Source organism: Lupinus angustifolius, chromosome LG11, assembly GCF_001865875.1.
Source record: "Lupinus angustifolius cultivar Tanjil chromosome LG11, LupAngTanjil_v1.0, whole genome shotgun sequence".
In the NCBI taxonomy this organism is placed as follows: domain Eukaryota; kingdom Viridiplantae; phylum Streptophyta; class Magnoliopsida; order Fabales; family Fabaceae; genus Lupinus; species Lupinus angustifolius.
Genome location: NC_032019.1, coordinates 13,055,076 through 13,078,071, shown reverse-complemented (window position 1 = coordinate 13,078,071; position 22,996 = coordinate 13,055,076). Strand labels below are relative to the sequence as shown.

Genomic DNA, 22,996 nt, shown 5'->3' with positions numbered 1-22,996 from the left:
ATTTTTGTACTAGGAAGTTTAGTGTTTCCTCATCAATGTCTGAATCGGAGTCTTCATTATCTATCTCTTCAATGGGTTGTGATGTTGAAGCTTTGAGAGAGATTCCCTTCTTTTTGCGATCGGACTCCTCATGCATTGTCAAACGCCCAAGCTCCATCTCATGCTCCTGAAGCTTTCCAAAGAGTGTTGCCAAAGGCATGGAGTCTAGATCCTTGGACTCCATGATTGCTATTACTTTAGGTTGCCATCTCCTGTCAAGACAGCGTAAGACTTTATTAGTGAGCTCTCCTTTGATGAATACCTTATCTACAGCGATAAGATGGTTGATGATGTGAGTAAATCGTTTTTGCATATCGCCGATTGATTCACTCAGTAGCCTACGAAACAATTTGTATTCGTGAGTTAGCGCATTTAACTGGTCGCGCTTGACTTCGCTAGTGCCTTCGTGAGTCACTTGTAAAGTGTCCCACATTTCCTTGGCACTTTGATATTGGGAGATCCGAAAGAATTCATCGTAGGATAGGGCCGATATAATGATGTTCTTGGCGTGAAGGTTGAATTGGACCTTCTTGCGCTCCTCATCGGTCCATAAGCTTTTTGGCTTTTCTTTCGGTTCGCCATCCACTAAGGGAAGTGGGGTGAAGGGGGCACTAATTACGGATTCCCAAATATTCGAATCAATAGCCTCAATGAATATTTTCATTCGGACTTTCCAGTAGGCATAACCCTCGCCACTGAATACGGGAGGGCAGTTAATGGATGCACCATCACCGCCAAAGGGGTTGGTGGAACCCATTTTAATTCCCTTCGGATCACGCGGTTGCGGTTGAGCTAGCACACCGTACTAGCTCTGATACCACTTGTTAGGTATCAGTGGTCTAGGAACACCTAGAAGGGGGGTTGAATAGGTGTAGTGGTTAACAATCACCGCTTCTTGAACCAAAACCCAACTGCTGGAAAAACAATCCAGTTAATCGATTAACAGCAGAGTTTAATCGATTAACTATTGCACCGAACAGAATGATCAGACAGGCAAATTGCACAGTAATTAAAAAAAAATTGAACAGATATAATTCAGATATTTTTACGCACAATTATTAAGTATATAGCAGTAAACAAATATCCCACTTTTCAATTACAGATTCCATTTATAATGGCAAGAAACATAAAGAAGATAAAGAGAGAACGGACAGTGCAAAAAGGATTTTTATCCTGGTTCGTTTGCGGTCCATTGCAAACTACATCCAGGCCTCCCCTTATGGATCAGGAAGATTTTCTTTCTTCACAATATTGAAAAATGCATACAAATACTGTTAATCGATTAACAACATCTCTTAATCAATTAACCCGTGTTAAAAATGCCAATTTTAAAAGTTTTGGCCTAGGTAATCGATTAATTGATTTACTTAATCGATTAAATGCATCAGTTTCAGCGTTTTTGATGTTTTAAAAAGCATGCATGGATTTCAAGGAATCATAGGATAGGGAGGTATACTAAGCACAATAATGCTTAAAATATTAAGAGATAAAGACTCAAAGATTAAACCTTTTACTAACCAGTTAAGCCATCAATATTCAAATGAGTTAATCAATATCAATATACAAATGATTTCTCTCTATCAAAATATAATGCATGATCATGTGAGCAAGACAAGAATGGATACGAAATTATGCAAAAACAGTAAGCATATGACAACAATTAAACATAATCTCTCTTCTCACGCATGCAACTCTCTTGCAAAAACACTGTAAAACACGTATGCCAAATTCTCTCCAAACAACCCTATATAATAGAATGCAATGCTATGGGTTTCTGAGTGATGCCTTGTATTTATAGCATGGAGAATAAGTGGTTACATTCGTTGCAAAAACAGTTAAACTGTTAAACAATTAAAACAATTAAAACAAATTTCAGTTATAATACATAACAGACTAGTTAATCGATTAAGGCTTTCATTTAATCGATTAACGGGACAACAGAATGACACATAATTCAGTTAAAATAGAAAACGCATATTTAAAAGAAAAGTAGTTGAGTTAATCGATTAAGTTACCACGTTAATCGATTAACTGGAACATTTATGCATATTTTTCAAATGGTAAACTTCTCATATGTTATGCACAATATACATACTTGCTTTCCCAATTATATTATGCCTAATATGCGCATATAACATGTATGATAGATGCATGAACATACAATTAACTAGATGATGTATCTCATGAATATGATATGTCAATTAAGATGGCTTAAGAGACTAGCATCTAGGTTTACTTAACCTATACTCACTTACTACGGCACACATCCCAGACTACTTAGATTATAGACTCAATTTATATCCTAGTCTAGACATGACCAAATGAGCATAAGGGCTATTGATTATTGAGCCATCTTCAAGCTTTGTTAAAACCTTGTCTTCATCAAAACATAGGCAAAGACATGCTAGTGATATTCTTGACACTTTGCATTTTCAGGTTTGGGATTGAGGGATGATAGGAGTATTTGAGGATACCTAAAAAAATGGAATCATTTGACGCAAAATTCCCAAAAAATATTTATATTATTTATTTGTCATTTTCTGAAAAAAAGTATTATGAGTTGGACAAAACTGGGTATTCACAGTGGTGAAAGTAAAACCGTATTGAAAATGTGAAATCAAATTTTGCCAAATGTTTTCCTCATAAGACTAAACTCATATTTTCACAATAGATAGGAAATGTCTTGACCAATCTTTCAAAATGATTGTGTATATCAAAATAAAATTCTTAACTTAGTTGTGAACAAAAAAAATAAAATATTGACTCAGGTATTATATCCTTTCATAAAGCGATCTAGTACCTGACCATAAAGATGGTATTTCTCTTCCTTCGAAAAAAGGCACGACCAATCTCCATGAAGTCATGTACTTCCTGAAATGTTGTTAAGAGAGTGATCACGTCCAATTAGACCAATAAAACAATACTAAAGGCACATACTTCTTACGACAGATATCACATAACAACATTGGATACACACAACCATGTACGATGTGTTAATTCCATGATGCATGAATATCTACAATGTCTATCCTGACACAAATGTCAACTCTCTAAACGAGTGCATGGAGAAACAACTCCTAATAGGGCCCAACTATCATACAACATCAAAGGTACCGACACTAGTCGTTCCTGTTAGACATCATATCACTTTGAATACGATACCTTCAAGGGGATGTCAAAGATCCCCACAGTTACTACGAGAAGATCAATCGGTGCAAGGCAGCTACCCTATTCCTGAAAAATCAATCCCCACTCACAGTGTCCCCTCAACCAAGTCAAACAAACAAGGTACCCCTCTGGGTTCTCGGCATAGTCATTAGAGTGGCGTATCTTTTCGTACATTATGCTACTGCACCATAGACGTAGCAACATGGATCATCTGATCCACACATGACATGACTTCAGTTTCTTTAAGAAGAATGAAGGGAAACATTTTAAGATAGTCACGACAACTTTAGTAAAATAGGGTTTTGACTAGAAGAATCATTTTATAGTAAATAAAGACAATTTATACTAATTTAACACTTAGAAAAAAAAACTTAGAAATATAGTTTCTCAAATTGCTTTCTTTTGATTTAGAAAACCAAACTTTTGTTTAAATTCGCATACTGACACATTTTTTTATAAAACGACACTTTTCTAGCTTTCTCATAAAAGACTTTCAAGTACTTTTTTAAAAACTCGGCTCGTGAAAAACTCAGTAAAACAGTATCCCCTTCCTTCATTACATTTTATTAGATACATAGTATTTCTAGTCTTCATTCCCCTCAGGAATATTCATATGACATGTCATCATAATGCATAATTACAATCCTATCACAACGTGATAGTTAATTCAATATTAACATAACAATCCAACATTTGACCAAAAATTCAAGCATTCACTAGTTTATAGCATCCAACAATCTCAATAATCAATCCATTCAAGGATTACTCATTCAACACCAACATAATTTCATCAATTAGTCATGCCAATTATAATTCCATGATCAGGATTGAGTTGTTAAATCAAAGATATAGCTAACTCACATCACTTGGAACCATCAAACAATCATTCCATCGAGATAACGTCATTCTTACCACTAATTTTGATTATCCGGACAAATATATAATCATTTCCAAACAAGATCACAGATCATGCCTAAAATCATATGCATAATATAATTCATTCAATCTCAAATAATTAATTTACGAGTAAAAGGGCCTCCATATCCCGTTACTCACGGCCACAAAATTAGTATTCGTCTAAAATTGCTTAGGGTCTAGCTTAAAGATGCACGACTATCTTTAGTATCATTCCTAAAAATTACTTTTATTCAAATAAAAAATTACTAATCGCACCTTGCCTTTATCACAAGTATATGATAGTATTCAAAATTGTTAAATTAAGAACCTTATAGCTTTATTAGAAATTCATTAGAATTGTCCTAATGTGATTCTAGATATTGGAATATATTCAAATATCTCATTTTTATTACTACCACCATCAACGTGTGTGAAATCTTTTAGAATTGTTCCAGAATTGGTTGAATGGTTTTGTTTGTGAAGGTAATTTTTTTTCAATTAATTATTTTTAAAAGCATATATTAATTGAATCATGTACATAATGTAGATGATGAAGGCGAAGAAGATTTCACACACGTTGATGGTGGTAGTAATAAAAAATGGAGGCATCATCTTCAAACAAAGCATCTAATGTTTAAAACTTAGGAGTTGGAAGTTTTACTGTGAACTAGGACTCTAAAAGTTTAAAACTATGTTGGCTTGTTGTTTAGAACTTACAAGTTTTAAATTAAGACGGTATGTTATTATGAGATTTTAAACTTTGGTTTGTGATTTTTTTGTTTTAAAAGACATTGCTGTGAGAAGCTTTACTGGCAGGGCCGAGTTGGTTCGCATTACCACCCCTACTTAATTCTCTTTTGCTTTGAATCTCATTATTAGTGGGTTGTAGTTCTTAGGATTGGACTATGCCCTTAAAAAATTATGTGATGAATAGTTGACTATTTTTCTCTCTTATTTACTTTGAATATTTATTGATTCACTTGTTGATGTACTTATTCATATGAATTTGTGATAACTGACTAATCTTGAGGAAAAAAGGGTCGATAAATTCAATGTCACATTCTTGAATAGCTTGGAGCTGAGCTTTCTTTTCATTTCACACTATTACGGATACAAAAATAATGAGAAAATTGGATTCATTTGTGAACTGCTCCTATTGGAAATAGAATTGACTATTGATTCAAGCAATATCACATGATTGCATTTGTTTGCATCTCGTAGATATTTAAGGAAGTATTGAAAAAAGAACTCTAATACCATATTCATAATGTTGAGTTAAGTTCTAGTTAACAAGAGTTGTCTCAGTCTTTGGTGGACTGTATTAGATTACTACAAAGCGTAATGAATTCAACTGAGTATAGTTGTAACGAGAGTAAAAATTGGATTTAATTGAATACATATTATGTATTTTAAGAGAGAGCACTATCGATTTTTGGTTAATTCACATAACTTCAAACTTGGTAGATGTTCTAATCATTTAGGTCTCATTCATGTCATTCCCACTGTCTTAGAATCTAGAGTATATTATATTGATAGTACTTGAGTTTTAGTGAAATTACACGAACTATCCATCTTTTTTATATTTACACAAATCATCCCTAATTTATATACACAATTACACTGACTAGCTTTGATGTAGAGATAAATGTGATTTTTTAAGCAAAATATGATGATGAGTATAATTAAATTAAACAAAATATGATATATTGTAGAGATAAGTCCAAATAGTATAAGAGTCAATGTCCCTTCGTTATTTTTGGATAGTTAGTATAATATATGTATATAAATTAAAAGTGATTTATGTAAGTGTAAAAATGGGGTGATTTATGTAAGTGTAAAAAGGGGATAATTTTTATAATTTCACTACAACTTATAGAGACTATAGATATTATTTACTCTAGAATCTATGCATTCAGGAGAGTGATTTCATCTCATTTACTATTTAATTGCCCCCACCCTCACCCCTAACACCACCACTATCATAACCTTCCTCACCTTTAATACCACCATATATCATATCACTACAATTATTGGTGTATATCTTCTATCTTAAAAAGTGTGTCACTTGCTGTGATAAGTTATAAAGTTATTCAGATTAGGGACAGAAGATGTGATCCCACAATAATCATTATGTCAGTTTTAAGAAATTCATTTTAAAATTATAATTTTAAGATGTAAATTTTTTAACAACTCAAACATTAAACTCATGCTTCCTAAAATTGAAATTACAATTACTAACAATAATACCAATTTCATAATCCAAATTCCAAACAAACTTCTATAGCTATAGTTAATTACATGTAACAAATTTGGAAAATCGCATGTCGATGTTGTACTAAAATCACCCACTAAATTAATGTTGTTGGATAAAAATTCCTCACTTAGTCCTGAAAGATCAACTCAACTATCAATTCGGTCTCCCAACCCTATCATAGTATTCCCCAACTGGAAACTAACTTTACAAACTGAATAATTGACTGACCTTTCAACAACTAAATCAAGGGTTTCATTTTTCATCAAGGAACCAAATCAACTACACATTCATAGGGTAATATAGTAGTGTAAATTATTTTGATAGACATATTAATATGTTAATATTTGTTGTGGATGAGACTCGAACTTTTTTCTAAATTTTGTTGTGAGTAAGACTCGAATCCACAATCTTTTTCACTACATTCCTTAATTCCTCCCATATAGTAGTGTAATTTGTAATACACAACACTAATCTCATTTATTACAAGAGTTGAATAGGACAAACAGCAGGGTATGACTTTTCTTGCTTGCCTTAACTGTCAGTGTTTTTAGTATCTACAGTATGTTACAACTGTACTCTGTACAGTATGAAATTTCAAATTTTTTATGCAACTATTTGGGGGCTAATCTGATTGGACAGACAGAAAAAGCAATACAGCGAGCTGCTTTTGCCAACATAAACCGCTCTTTTTCGTTCAAAAGCCTCTCGATCACCTTGACAACGTTGGCATCCTAAAACAACAAAAATCAGCAGTGATTAATTGATAAGCATTAAAGTTGCTTTTGAGAAGACAATTTTAAGAAACATACTTAATATATTACATGCCTGCTAAAACCTTGACGTAATCAAGGTTTAAAATACAGATTATCATGATAACCACCAATTATTAACAAGAATAAGTAAAAGCACTGAGAAAAACAAGATATTGTCAACAGGCTATATCGTGTGCTGAGCCATCCAACAGGCTATAATAGCAAGAAAGTATTTCGGTTAGCTAGGTTGCAGTGCTGAAATTTTTTGCAAAAGAGTAATATGATATGGAATTATAAGTAGATAAATGGAAACGAAAAAGCATATATTGATAGTGTACACACTTTCTGCTGATGCAGTACAAAAGGCCGAACGCTGGCAGTTTCACCAATCACAATTATATTGTTCACATTTCCGCTATCGTCCCTTTCTGCTGGTGAAGCGGTTGAATGCTTCCATTGTCCATTAACAACAAACTTGTAGTAGTACCTGAAGGCAAAAAGTGAAGTAATATCACATTCATGTGCTAAAATTTCTTGCAAGTTGAGGAAACCAAGTTACACAGTACGTTCTTTGTTTTTTTTTTGTATTGGCGAGCATTTGATGCTTCTTAAAAAATCCAAGGTTAGAAAAGAAAGTTGGGGATAAGTTAGTTATCTTTATTGTTCTACACAAGCCACGTATTGGACTATTTTCCACAGCTTTCAACATTTAGTAAAATCTGAATTTGTTATTTCACTAATTTCTCTCCTATACCGTGTTTTCCAACAGTTAGGATATTGGAGAATGACATCCAGGAATTTTTGGTTAAGTCATGGAGCTGGGTAAAAGAAAAGGTTTAGACATTGATCCATAGAATTATAAAAAAAAGTATCACACATACTTTCCTTGTGGAAGTTTAACTTCTACTTCATGTCTTGATCCACCCTGGTGCATTACTCTGAGTGGTTCTTTCCAGTTTCCAGTAAAGTCTCCAACCAAAGTTACATCCTCTCCCTGAAATGTATAAACAGATACGGCTGATATGAAGAACCATCAAAAACTTGAAATTGTGATCAATCTGACTAAATAAAAAACAGAGCTAATGTTCTAGTCCTTTATAATCAAAAGATAATTAGCGACAAAGCTGTTACAGAGTTATAGCTAACTGATGATACCTCATGACCGTTCCACACAAATGTGACGGCATGTGTGGGAGGTCCATCGTGTTTGCCCCTTTCAACCATAGCTATAAGATCCCATGTAGCCCAAGCAATTGCGGGTCTGCAGTTATGTGTCCATCATATGCTTCTATAAGTGAGAAAGTGAAGAATTGCAAAATGTATACAGGAAACACAGGAGCATAACTTCTTGAGACATAAAAGAGAAACTGAATAAGCAATTTCTTGTAAATTCTAGGTTCTCACGAATTCTTTTCCTTGTGGATATTATAAAACACGATTAGGAAAGATTTAGAGTAAATGTTTTTTCAACAGACATGATACCCCATGTTGGCGTTGTTCGATCCATGTACCCAACCACACTTAGTGGGAGTAAGACTTGGTTCTTGTTGTAGTTATTGTTAAACAGAAACCATAACTTTTAGTTACGGTTATTGTTGTCTTTTATCTTGTGCATATTTATACTTGCTTGCACTTATTAAACAAATTATTCAGAATATACAAATTGAATTCCATTCTCTCTTCTCTTTCCAGCTTGTAATAATGAGTAGTCCTTCAATCGCAATAGAGAGAAACCCAAAATGCATTTCTAAACAGCAGACAGACAAAACATGCTTGCAAACATTCATGGCAGAAGATGATGGAGATTGGAGAGTGTAACAAGATATTTTAAAAACCCTACTTACAAAACAGACTACAAGGTCCAAGAATTTGATCAAATGAGATTGAGCATAAAATTTTAGCTAGTTATTCCTAAGGCAACCTCATGATTTTCAAATACTATCATCCCAAATAATCTACAACCTATAATATCATCCACTACGGACAGCAGATGTGGTGACCAGTGAAAGACAGTACTTCAGTATATTCTTTTATTGCCGATAAATGGAACTCAAGATGATAGAAAACTCGCTGACCATTTCAGCATTAATAACTCACTCTATCTTCAGGTCTCCACTAGTCACACTATTTGACTCTCTGGTTACTATACGCGACGGTATTTATGAACTAAGAATGGCTGTAAGAAAAAGACATTAGAAAACGAGAAAGATATTCTGAGATACCTCAACAAGAAATTCAGTAACAATAGAAGAAATATAAATTAATAAAAGAAGTGGAATAAGGATATGTTTATCAACTAACTCACTGGCTAGCCAACATTTCATTGAAACTCTTCAGGTTGAGACAGATCTTACAGAAAATTATCATCTGTCATCCCACACCCTTCCCCCATATATCTATAAAACAAAAAAAAAATTACTACAATTACTCCTCTTTTCATAAATTGCATAACTGAAGTGAATTCTTTTACAGGATTATATTGCATGCTCTATCATCCACTCTTTCACAGAAATGCTAGGGTAAAGTCATCATATGATGCAAAGCTGTTTAATGTTAAGCAAGATGAACCTGTCAGGCCGGCATGTGTGCATCCCGGTGACCCAAGTATAAGCAGCATGAAGGGAAACATCTGTCATCCAATGCAGGTATGCAATCACACAAGCAGGAGACCGATCAAATCCAGAAGTGCAAGTAACAAAAACACGAAGGTTCTTCCTCAGCAACCGTAATAAAAGCCCGACACAAAATGGGAGTTTCTTTCTCATATCATAAGAATCCCCATCCCTGAAAACATACTTAAACTTAACTAAAAGTAGAAATCAAAAACTGAGATGAACAAAAAAAATTATGGTATCCAGAACTCCTGCTCCCACTTCCTTATGAAAATATTCTTATAATTTAGGACCAAGATTCACGTCCTAGACTAACTTAGAACTTGCAATTTCTCATTCATAAGATTATTATGGAATACACAAGGGTGAAAATCCAGATATAAGTACCAGATGCAGATGCAGAAAAGATATTCTGGAAGTGATAGAAATTATGATTAAGAATTTAATTGATATGCTTTGTGTTAGGAGTCCCACATTGAGTAGAATAACAAACTTAATGTGGTACTTATGCCATGAGGCTTTCCCACCTAATAGACTAGTCTTTTAGGTTGGGCTCTCATATGTTTAAGTCCTAACAATTGGTGCTTTCATTGAGAATTGTGCCACGGAAAGGGCTACCTATAGATTGGATTAAGGTACATTACTGAATAATAGGTGAGTGAAGCCGCAAAAAGAGAAAGGGCTGCAATGTTAGGAGTCCCACATTGAGTAGAATAACAAATTTAATGTGGTAATTATGCCATGAGGCTCTCCCACCTAATAGACTAGTCTTTTGGGTTGAGCTCTCCTCATGTGTTTAAGTCTTAACACTTTGGACCCTATATTACCGTATAGGATAGTTGATCATAAGAATATTATTCCTTTGACATGAGTCATTAATTGATTTTACATCAATTCCCCAATTTTCAGCTTCAGTTCCATTCTGGAAATTGAGAACAGCAGTAATTCCCTGTAGCAAAAAAATTCAACTATAATAACTGAAAGATATAGTGCTTAAAAGGCTAGAAATGGAAAGCAAACCGGAATAAAACAGTTATTATAATAAGTAGGTTACAATTTATGGAAATTTTAAAATTGTTACAACAACAATCAAACCTTAATTCCATAAGGTAAGGTCGTTTACATAGACCAAGCGACATCATTATACTCTATCATAAATCATGTTCATTAATAAAACATTAATTTCTAGATCTTTCCTAATCGTTTCACCATTGGTTTTTCTTGGACCCCTTTTCCTCTAAGAGTTTGATCAACCTCCATTTAATCTATCCTCCTTATTGGGGCTTCTATTGGCCTCCTCCAATCATGTCCAAACTACCTAAGGTGCGATTCTAACATCATTTCTAAAATATGAGCTACTCAAACTTTCTCCCGAATGCATTCATTTCTAATCCTATATTGATCAGTGTTTCCACTCATCCAACGCAACCTTTTTATCTCTACAACATAGAGTTTATTCTCTTGTTGGTATTTTAGTACCTAACATTCAGTCCAGTATAATATTGTAAAACTTCAAGTAAAACTTCCCCTTATATCTAGGACAAAGATGGGACCAATGCAACTGTACAAAAACATAGGCCGGAGCATGTAGCACAAAGACAGGGTTAGTGCATCTTGGAAAGAAAGGGTAAATACATCTTGGACAAAGCCATGCTAGAGTATCTGAGACAGAGGATAAAGCTTGGCTAATGTGAGTCATAATAAAGATAAGCTACCATCAAAATGGTCATAGACAAAAAGAGAAATCACTACTAAAAAAGATTCACCCATGGAAGAGGATCCATCACTAGAATGGTCGTCAACAATTAGTGGGAAAAGAATGGAATGCAAACAATGGAGAAGAAGCATGAACTAGAACAGGGGCAACCAAGATTATATTCTCAAACATAGCTAAACACAATCTACGAGAGCCAAACAACCATGTTAAGGCGGCAAAAAGGAGTGATAGAGGCTGGATCTAACGGGAACCATACATAGCAGTGAGGCAAACAAATGTTGGAGGTGCCCAGAAAAGGGGTCAAGTAGGGCTAGTGCACAAAAGGACAAGACAGAAACCACAAACTACCTGATCAGTAAGAGGTCATTTATGTGTGTGGAGAGGATGGCAAATACTGAAAAACAGGAGATGGCAACATGCCTTAGCTGGTAGAAGCATGCAACAGCGGGCTGGACTATCAGAGAGATGACTTGCAGTGAGTGATGACTTGCCCTAAAAGACAGTAGGAAAATCTTGACAGCGACAAAGGACAATAGCTGAGGATGGAAAAAAGGTGCCAAAAAGAAGTCATGGCAAAGAGAGATCAACAATAGAAGTTCCTAACTTTTAGGAACTCAGCAGCTGAGGCATATAACAGGAAATGGTAACGCTCTGGTACCACATTGATTTTGAAGATTTTAGGTGAAGAAGGAGGAAATGAAAGAACAGATATGGGAGTAGTGAGACTGATATTAATGTAATGTGATGAGGTGATTGTTAGAACAGGTATTATTTCAGAATTTGAAGTAGATAAACAGTATAGAAATTCCAACAATGAATTAGATTGATTCTAGGTTGGCAATATTTTATTGAATGCATAAAAGTATTACAAGAAATTCAGAAAAGAACTACACTGATTTCCCTCCCAAACTAGTTGAAACCAAAACTGAATTCCCCATGAGTTAGTTATCCCTATTCTTATTATTCCCCCATAATAAGAGGTGTGTAAACCTCTATTTATTCATTCTAAACTGCTGTCCTAATAACTCCTAATTATTTATTTTTCCTTCTCCTAGAATGCACATGCCTAATAATAGGCTTAGGCACATTAGGGAGTATACTCCTATCAATACTGCTCCCTAAGAGAACCACCTTGTCCTCATGGGGAAAAGTGGGAAAACTCTCTTGTATCTTGGATGTCAATTCCCACGAGTTTCCACAAGATGGTAGAGAATCCCATTGAACCAAAACCTCAATAACACCCAACTGATTTTCTCTCCACTGCAACACCTCCAGCGGTTGGACTTGCAACTTGAATTCCTCTGTCAATAAAGGTGGTAGGGGTTGAGGTTGTTGATTTGGCTTCAAAGCCTTCTTCAATAACAACACATAGAACACCGGGTGAATTTTGGGGTGAGGCAGTAGAACTAATTTGTAAGCCACCAAACCCACTCGATTATCTATTTAATAGGGACCATAAAATCTTGGTGAAAGCTTGCACAAGACCTAGAAGCCAAAGATTTAAGTTTGTACGATTGAATCTTCAAGTAAATTCAATCACCCTCCTCAAACTAGACCTCCCTTCTATGTTTATTAGCTTGCATTGTCATCTAATTCTGAGCCTTCATAAGGTTTTGGTGCAATCCAGTTAGTATAGCATCCCTTTGAATGAAAAACTGATTCACTTCCTCTTAAAAGTGTACGAGCATCCTTTGATCAACATAGGGGGTCTTGACCATAAAGAGCTTTAAATGGGCTCATGCCAATAGAGGCATTATAGTTGGTATTAAACCAATATATTGCCCAAGATAACCATTGCAACCATTATATTGGTTTGGGACCCACAAAACATCTAGGATAAGTTTCTAGGTATCTGTTGACTACCTCAGTTTGCCCATCCATCTGAGTATGATAGGCAGTATTGTACTTCAAATGAGTGTCTGCCAAATTAAATAATTCCTTCCAGAAAGAGCTCAAAAACATTGGATCTCTATCTGAAACAATAGTTGAAGGAAACCCATGTAGTTTAACTACTCCTGTAACAAACATGGCCGCTACTTCCTTTGCAGAAAAAGGATGGTCAAGGGAAAAGAAATGCACATATTTAGTTAGTCGATCCACAACCACAAATATAGTATCTTTCCCTTGCACTCTCGGAAGACCCCCAATGAAATCCATTGAAATGTCAGTCCGCACTTGGGTCGGAATAGGAAAAGCTTGGAGCAATCCCCCTAGTGCTAGAGTCGAGTAATTGTTACTTTGGCAAATGTTACATTCTTCTACAAATCTTTTGATGTCACTCTTTATTCCTTCCCAGTAGAAAAAAACTAGCTATTCTCTTGTAGGTCCTGTAAAAACCTGAATGCCCCCCCCCCCGCCCAAGGGAAAAGAAATGCACATATTTGGTTAGTCGATCCACAACCACAAATATAGTATCTTTCCCTTGCACTCTCGGAAGACCCCAATGAAATCTATTGAAATATCAGTCCACACTTGGGTCGGAATAGGAAGAGCTTGGAGCAATCCCCCTAGTGCTAGAGTTGAGTACTTGTTCCTTTGGCAAATGTCACATTCTTCTACAAATCTTTTGATGTCACTCTTCATTCCTTCCCAGTAGAAAAAACTAGCTATTCTTTTGTTGTGTGATTCTGACCTGAATGCCCCGCCTCCCCCCAAGGGAAAAGAAATGCACATATTTAGTTAGTCGATCCACAACCACAAATATAGTATCTTTCCCTTGTACTCTCGGAAGACCCCCAATGAAATCCATTGAAATGTCAGTCCACACTTGGGTTGGAATAGGAAGAGCTTGGAGCAATCCCCCTAGTGTTAGAGTCGAGTACTTGTTCCTTTGGCAAATGACACATTCTTCTACAAATCTTTTGATGTCACTCTTCATTCCTTCCCAGTAGAAAAAACTAGCTATTCTAACAGGATTCCTCTTATTTTGAATGAGTGCCATGAAACTCCTATGGGGGCCACTCTGGGTTTTTCTGGCTTGGAATGAAGAAGAACAACAAAGAGTGTGTAGAAGGGTGTGACATATGCTAAAGGAACAAGCACTCTACTCTAACCCCTGGGGGATTGCTACAACCATTACTCTTGCCCACACAGGTTTGGATGGAAGTCTCCATGAATTTCATTGGGGGCCTTCCTAGGGTCCAAGGGAAAGATACCATCTTGGTAGTAGTTGATAGACTTACTAAGTATGCACACTTCTATTCTATGAATCATCCATTTACTACTAAGGAGGTAGCTCTGGATTTTGCGAATGAGGTGGTGAAGCTACATGTGTTTCCCTCATCCATAGTCTCTAATAGGGATCCCATTTTTGTGAGCAGCTTCTGGAAGGAATTGTTTAGGTTGGCTGGAACTCACTTAAAGCTTAGCACATCTTACCACCCTCAAACTGATGGGTAGACAAAAGTAGTTAACAGGTGTTTGGAGAGTTACTTAAAATGTTTTGTGGGGCCACGGCCTACGCAGTGGGCAAGGTGGTTACATTGGGCCGAATTCTGGTATAACTCTACTTATCACAGTGCTGCTGGCATGACTCCTTTTAAGGCTTTATATGGTAGAGATCCTCCTATGTTAATCAAGGTTGGGGAGTTTCCATCCAAGGTAGCTGATGTGAATCAACTAATGCAGCAAAGAGACTTAACACTAGGAGAACTCAAGCAGAATCTGACTAAGGCACAAGAACAGATGAAAAAATATATTGATAAGCATCGAAGGCAGGTAGAATTTGAGGAAGGAGATTAGGTCTACTCAAAGATACAACCTTATAAACTTAAGTTTTTGGCTGCAAGGCCTTTCACCAAGTTGGCTGCTAGGTACTATGGGCCCTATAAGGTGATTAGCAGGATAGGAGAGGTAGCATACAAACTGGAACTCCCTAGTCAAGCTAGAGTACATCCAGTTTTCCATGTCTCTCTTCTCAAGAATGCCCTCAAACTTAGTCAACAACCTTAACCCCTTCCACCACTATTGAATGAGGAGTATGAGTTGGAGGTGGAATTAGAAGATATAGTGGAATGGAAAGAAAATCAACAGGGTCAAGTTGAAGTGCTGGTCAAATGGGCTCATCTAGCACCATGCAACAACTCTTGAGAAGAAGCTACCCTGTTGCAAGAGAATTTTCTCTCCTTTCCCCATAAGGACATGGTGGCTCTTTTAGGAGGGGGGGGGGGTATTGATAGGAATAAGGCTAAGCTCCCTATTAAGCATGTATATGTAAGAAGAAATAAAAGAAATGAATAATATTTTTGTTTTCTGTTTTTCTATTTTCTGTTAAAAAGTTAGTTAGGGGAGGGAGTTTCTATAAATAGAAACTATGTTGTAACTAGAAATCAGTTTTGGAGAAAGTAGGAAAAGGAGGTAATAATTGATTAGGAATCAATTATCAACCTAGAGTGGATTCTCAAATCACAATTCGTGTAAACCAAATTGCAATTCTTCATTCTTGATAAGAACTCATTCAAGATCACATTCATCTTGAATATCTTCTCTTCTACCTAAATTATGTCTTTTTCTAATCTCGAAAACCAGTTCCTAACATGAGCCATATGACTAAGCAAATTTTTGCTATATATAAGGATGTCATCAAAGAATACGAGCACAAATTTTCTCAAGAACGGCCTTAAAACTTCATTCATAAGAGATTGGAATGTGGAAGGCGCATTAATAAGGCCGAAAGACATTACTACAAACTCATAATGTCCCTCACGTGTACTGAAAATCGTCATCCGAATTTCTGGCCATGCTTCTCGTCGATATCATGTGTAGAAAACATAATTGCAGCGTGTTCTTAGGGCACCAGATCGGTGCTCTGATACTAGTGTTAGAACTAGTATTATTTCAGAATTTATAAGTAGATGAACAATATAGAAATTCCAATAATGAATTAGATTGATTCTAGGTTGGCAATATTTTACTGAATGCAAAAACATATTACAAGAAAATCAGAAAAGAACTATACTGATTTCCCTCCCAAACCAGTTGAAACCAAAACTGAACTCCCCATGAGTCAATTATCCCTATTCTTATTATTTCCCCCTAATAAGAGGTGTGTAAACCTCTATTTATTCATTCTAAACTGTTGTCCTAATAATTCCTAATTAGTTATTTTTCCTTCTTCTAGAATACACATGCTTAATAATAGGCTTGGGCAAATTAGGGAGTGTACTCTTATCAATGATTACAAAAAATAATTAGTTAGGTGTAACTAATCAAACTAACAGATTCGGTTAGCTTGTTAGTATCTTCCTTTTGTGTTTTCTTATAACTAAGATTGAATTCATTTTAATAAAATACAAAAAACAGTTTCTTCCATTTTCTCTCTGCTTTTCTTCTCTTCACTTTATTATCCTTACATGGTATCATGCCATTGCCACCTATGGCCTTCGTCTCCGATCCTCTCCCTCTCACTAGTTTTTGTGATGCTGACTGAGCATCTAATTGTAATGATAGAAAATCCACATCTGGAGCTTGCCTATTTCTAGGGAATAACTTTATCACTTGGTGGTCAAAGAAGCAAACTACTATTTCCAGATCCAGCACTGAGGCGGAATATAGGAGCCTAGCTCTTATAGCTCAAGAGTTTTAATAGGTGCAATCCCTTCTTCAAGAACCTAAGTTTAGTCATATTGCTCCTCTCTTATTGTGTGACAACTTGAGCATTGTTTCTCTTGCTCATAACCCTTTTCTTCATCAAAGAACAAAGCACATTGAGCTTGATCTATTTTTAGTTTGTGACAAAGTTCTGTCCAAGTCCTTATTGGTGAAGCACATTCCTGCAAACTTTCTAACTGCCGTCAGTTTCAAGAGGGAATATTAGAGAAAATTTGAGGTTAAGTTGTTAAAATTAATTAGTTAGTTGTAACTAATCAAGCTAACAGATTCGGTTAGCTTGTTAGTATCTTCCTTTTGTGTTTTCTTATAAATAGGACTTGGATCTCTTGCTGATTGAATTCATTTTAATAAAATACAGAAAATAGTTTCTTCCATTTTCTCTCTGCTTTTCTTCTCTTCACTTTACTATCTTTACATTGATAGTCCTATTTATAGTAATAATAGAATACGAATCCAAATTTAATAAGGAATCAAATCATGGAATATAAATAAGAGATAATCCTAGGTGATATTCTAAAATACTCTAAGATATGGTAGAGATATTATGAATTATTTTCTCAGATACTCAAATACACGGTATAGATGTCAGAGAGGACTATTTTTAGCTCCATTGTGAAGGAAGGGCAGATATATAATCTCTATAGGAGCCGCTTGCACTTGTTATGTGAATATTTCCTCCAATTGACTGGAACTGCACTATTTCTTTTCATTAATGATTCGGAAGTGTTTTCTGTTCTCCTTTCTTGGTGTCCTAACACATTCACATACCCAAAATCTTAATCTTTTATAAGAGAACAAAACATATTTGGATGGACTGTCGTACAGTTAGAGATAAAACCCAATCTGATCTCATCCACTTACTGCTGCTGATACTTTAACCAAGTACTACCCGAGGTCCTTTCTAATTTTCACCACTGCTTAACCAGTTTGGTCTGTTGAACATATACAATCCAGCTTGTGGGGTGTGTCTAGTTCTGCTACTGAACCAAATTGAACATGTTATAGAAGCTTCTGCATAGTTGCTCCAGACGATTCCATATCTAGCCAAACTAAGTGATGGTCACAGGATTGCATGTAAGTTAAAGTTACTTCATATCATTTAGTTCAGTTGACAGATGAAATTATTGCAATTAGTTAGTAACTAGGTAGTAGTTATGTAGGTAAGTCCTGATATTTGTTATATATAAAGTGAGACTCCATGTACATTCAGATTGATTCCTACAAAGTAAAATTTCCATTTCTATCTCTCAAACACTCTCGGATCTTGATCCTCTGGATTTTTTCAAAGAAACAAAAATAAGTTTTCCTTTTGACATTCAAGTTTGTAATCAAAGCTTGTACTAAGTCAGTCATTTGAAATATTGACATGTAATGCATAAAATTGAAATTAGGGAGGCTTTCTTGGATCTAAGGTGACGACATCCCTACCTCAACTTTTGACAAGGTTTCCACATCATCTTCTGTTTGTATACAGGATCCGACATATATTTGCTCAGTAATCTAAGGACATAGAAGATAGCAATATTTTATTAATATTGTTATAAACAAGAAAGTAGAGAACAAGCAAAATGAATGAATCACTTTATAAACCCAATAACCTGCATACCTTACTATAGCGCAAACCAAGGGAGTGACTATAGTACATCTCATCCTTGGAACGATTGAGAGCTTGAATATATTCCTCAATCGGAAAACTTCCATGAGACCAGTCTCCATCTCCACACACTTCTTCGGTAAAAATACAAACCAGCTGAGGCATGTGCTCAGTAAAGAATTTTCTCTCACCATGGGTTATGGCATGTTCATTTTGATTTACCAATAACGTACTTCCCTTTGATTTAAGAAACTTTGAGTTGAACATCAAAAATCCAGAATTCCCAGAGCTCTCACTAGATGCCTGAAAATTTGATGCCAATAGTGTCTTATTCCAGGTTACCATAGGAACTCGACCTATATTAAAGAATATTTCATGATCATTCATTGTATGCAATAGTTGAATGGGAAAAGGAGATGTGGGCCTCTCAAGAATCAAGCTAAAAGAACTCGTTTGCTCCTTTAGTACCTTCCTGAAGAAATATCAAAAGACTGAGAAAATAAAAAGAAAACACAATTGAACAGAATAGATTATGATGAATTAATGATAAAAGGAATACTAAATCTGCATGCGTTTAAGGTATCATAGAACTGATGAGTGACTGCAGCTAGTAGACAAAAGAAGGTAAAAAGATGCAATAATGCCATGTACAGAGTTCAGACATGCTTAACATTTTTATCTTTAAAAAAATGTTCAACAATTAAAGTTAATTAATAATAAGAAACACAAGTTCAACACAGCAGCTTTTCAACAATAAGAATGTCATACACAAACTCATAAAAAGCAGATTCTTTTGTACTTTGGTGAAATCAAATATCAAGCTTAGTCTGAGCGACGGCTGAATAATAGTGGCATAATCATGGGCAATATGAAATAGTGGCATAATCATGGGCAATATGAAATAGTGGCATAATCATGGGCAATATGAAATAGTGGCATAATCATGGGCAATATGAAATAGTGGCATAATCATGGGCAATATGAAATAGTGGAAACTAGGTGAAAGCAGCCAACTTGTTTCTTCTTTTATCCCTTGCTTGTTTTTAACACAAGGGAAACACCAAACACAACTTCACTGTCAACATAGCAAAGTGCAGAATGTAAGAATGTAACAAGCTGAAAAGTGAAAACCCAAGAAGGAATGAATTATATGCCACTAGACTCCCTAGAAAAAATTAGCTATCAGGAAATTTCAAATTAACTAAACCTGTAAATGAGATGGAAACGAAAGACTAGAATACAATCTCTACGAAAACAAAAGCAAAAACAATGCTTGCTCAAGATGATTTATATATACCAATTCCTTTCACAATTGACAATAGCATTGCAATGTCAACATGTTTACCACTAAGCTATATTTGGATGGAGGAGTTTGGAGGAAAATGTACAAGAGGGGAAATTTTGCATTTTTTTGTTGTACATCCTTGGTGTCTGGAGGTTACTTTGGACCCTAACTAATCCAAGTTGAGGTAAAAGACCTAGTTAAGAGAGCTAAGTTTTCTAGGTGCCTATTTTTTCATTCACACGACTCAAAAACGATGTTGCTTAAATGGAACCGACCTCCTTGCAACTCATACCAACAGGCATTGGTGGGAACTTCTCACTTAAGTTATCATTCTATCATTTGTAATTTTAAAATTTAATACCATGTGGCCTTTTAATCACTTTTTATTACTTTTACAAATATTTGATAATCTTCTACACTTGGAAATAAAAATCCATGTTACTCCAAACCCCTCTATCCAAACATACCCTGAAGCAAAATCAGAACTCATACTTTGTATCTCCAACGTCTTTAATCTCTACAAGACTATTCTGAGATGAATCTCCAGCTTTCTTCAACGTGTCACCCACCATAATTATCCTCGATCTCTCTGCATTACCCTATAATTAAACTACAATCAGTAAACATCTGAAAAAATAAATGTACTGAAATATTGAGACAACTTCTTTCAGTGAATTAAGTGTGTATTTGGAAATAAAGGGATTATAAGTTAATCAAAATTCTTCTTAGACCCAAACCATGTTGGTTATAGGAGATTTTTCAGAAAAGTCTCCACTTCATAAGACTTGACTTGAGAAGTCAATTCATTACTTATGTGACAGTGTGACACATAATGTGTTATCTTTCATATCATTTAGCTTAATTAGTTTTATAAAGCATGTCCGGTTCAATAAGTTAATTAATCACACTGCAGCCTTGATTTCTGTAGTCTTTTAACTTTCAAGCCTTCGATCAGTTCTATAGCTTTTCTTCGGATTTTCTGTCAATTGTGACGAACAGAAAAGTATAAAGTATGTGTAAGCTTATTACCTTGTGATTACCTAAATTACATAGAAGTCTTAACCAATGTAATCAAATCAGTGGTCTCTGTTTGTGAGTTGGGTTTTAGACGAAAAGAAATGAAAGGGATAGCTTGAGAGTCATCTCATAATATTTTATGACTGAAGTCTTTCCCTTCTCTCAACTGTCCTCCAATAACTGCTCTCAAGTCTTTCCCTTCAAAACCCAACTCACAAATGGAAGCTGGTCACTTTAATTTGGGAACAGAATTTGCTTCATTTAACTTACAACACTTACCCCTTTGGTGAGAGAATGGACGATGATTTTGCCGTCAACAGTGAGAGCGAATCGGATGCCAAGGGGTTTGTCCAGAGTGACAAGGTACTCATTGAGATTCATCTTAAATGCAGAGGAGGAGTTACCGGACATTGCGAAAATCCTAACGGCGATTACTCCCGCATTGCGTCTAAGAAGGCGGTGGTGACGGCTGTTGATACATGTGTTGAAAAGGGAGCGAGGCGTGGGACAAAAGGAACAAGAGTTGGGGTTGGTGATGTGCAATGATGATGATGATGGAGGGTGAGGATGAGTAGTGAATTGCAGTGGAAGCATTGTTATGGGTTATAGTTAGGAGAAGATTGAAGAGAACTAAGTGAAGTGAAGCTTATGGTTTTAGAAGCTAAGCTTGTAAATTGAAATGTGAGGTGATAGATTCGTTTTCTTTTGTCCTGGAATCTAGAAAGAGTTTGCCGAAGAGAAGGGTGGGGTCAGGTAAGTAATTATTGACATGTAAGAAACTGTGAGATGCACGAGGTGATGGCGTAGGTCCCGCGATGCACGAGGTTCCGTGATTATTTCTTTTCCATCCAAAATTGGAAATGTCACTTTCTGATTTTTTTGGTTATGAAACAAGTTAAATTGGTTTTAATAAATATAATATTTTTTATATACATTTGCAATGTTATTAATACTATACATATCATCAAACTGGTCAGAATATTAATATAGTATAATTTCACATGTGATTTATTAATTAAATTGCATACAAATAAAATTTAATATATATATAAATGATATCAAGTTCAAAAAAATAAAGAATATAAGTAGGGAAGACAAAAATACCCGACATGTGAATACCCGTCAAAATAATATAACAGGTACCACATAAATAACTAATGAGTGAGAATGAGTATCAAAATATCGCTATACGGATACTATATATTTTAATTAAATTTTTATACATGTTTTTTATTATTTTAACATTATATTTTCTCTATTTTATTATTATTTCATAATAAATTTTAATGATCAACTATAATCATAAAATTATCATATACGTATCATTCAAGCAACAATTACTTTTTGGATCGGTTGGACAGAGTCAATCAAAAAATATTTTTTTAAGAAGCAATAAAAAAGGTGACATTTTTACATTAAAAAATATATATATTTTGCAATTAAACATTGACGCATATGTTCTTTAACGATGTTTTCAACTTATTTATCACATTTCATAATAGTGAAATCTTCTTTATTAGTTATTTAATTAGGTATTGTAATGTTTTTAAATTTAGACTATAAAGTTTTTAAATAATATTAGTTAATATTTGAATTTTTTAGAATTTTTAATACAAATTGAGTCAATCGGTCCAACCATTGATCCACTGGTCCAATCAGTAACTCATTGACTCAATGCCCTCACCGAGTCATTGACCAGTCTGAGTTTAATAATGCTGATTGTTATAAAATGTAATTAAAATTGAAAACTCATTGGGTACTCACAGATACTCATTACCCGCATGGATACTCGCGGATACACGTTACCGACATGGGCAACCAAAATAGTATGGGTATACATTACTATTGCTCGTCTGACCCATTGGCATCCTAAATATGATAAGTAATTTTATTTAAATCATTTCTTAAAATAAAATGTTGACTTGATCACATACCATATTTTTGAAGTATAAACAAATGTAATGATTGTATTTTAATTAAATTTTTGTAATTTTAAATGAAAATTATCTAGCATGTCCACTATGGTATAAATGAAGGTTGACCAGTATGAC

At 35.0% G+C, this 22,996-nt stretch overlaps 1 protein-coding gene across 1 annotated transcript; it reads right to left on the bottom strand.

The window, feature by feature from the left end:
• Positions 6,865-21,665, bottom strand: LOC109360996 (phosphoglucan phosphatase LSF1, chloroplastic). The gene is made up of 10 exons (XM_019606263.1): positions 21,225-21,665; positions 20,421-20,527; positions 18,656-19,115; positions 18,478-18,549; positions 10,550-10,671; positions 9,679-9,894; positions 8,266-8,371; positions 7,992-8,104; positions 7,453-7,597; positions 6,865-7,089 (listed from the first exon to the last, which is right to left on the bottom strand). Exons 1-10 carry the CDS (start codon positions 21,537-21,539, stop codon positions 6,970-6,972), a joined length of 1,776 nt encoding a protein of 591 aa, XP_019461808.1. The 5' UTR covers positions 21,540-21,665; the 3' UTR covers positions 6,865-6,969.

Excerpts from the sequence above, each read along its gene's own strand:
- LOC109360996 (XM_019606263.1), bottom strand. The coding sequence starts at position 21,539 with ATGCTTCCACTGCAATTCACTACTCATCCTCACCCTCCATCATCATCA. Across the intron at positions 8,372-9,678 it reads CACACATGCCGGCCTGACAG|ACCCGCAATTGCTTGGGCTA; the intron begins GTTCATCTTGCT and ends ACATAACTGCAG. Across the intron at positions 7,598-7,991 it reads GTTAAACTTCCACAAGGAAA|GTACTACTACAAGTTTGTTG; the intron begins GTATGTGTGATA and ends TTTTGCCTTCAG.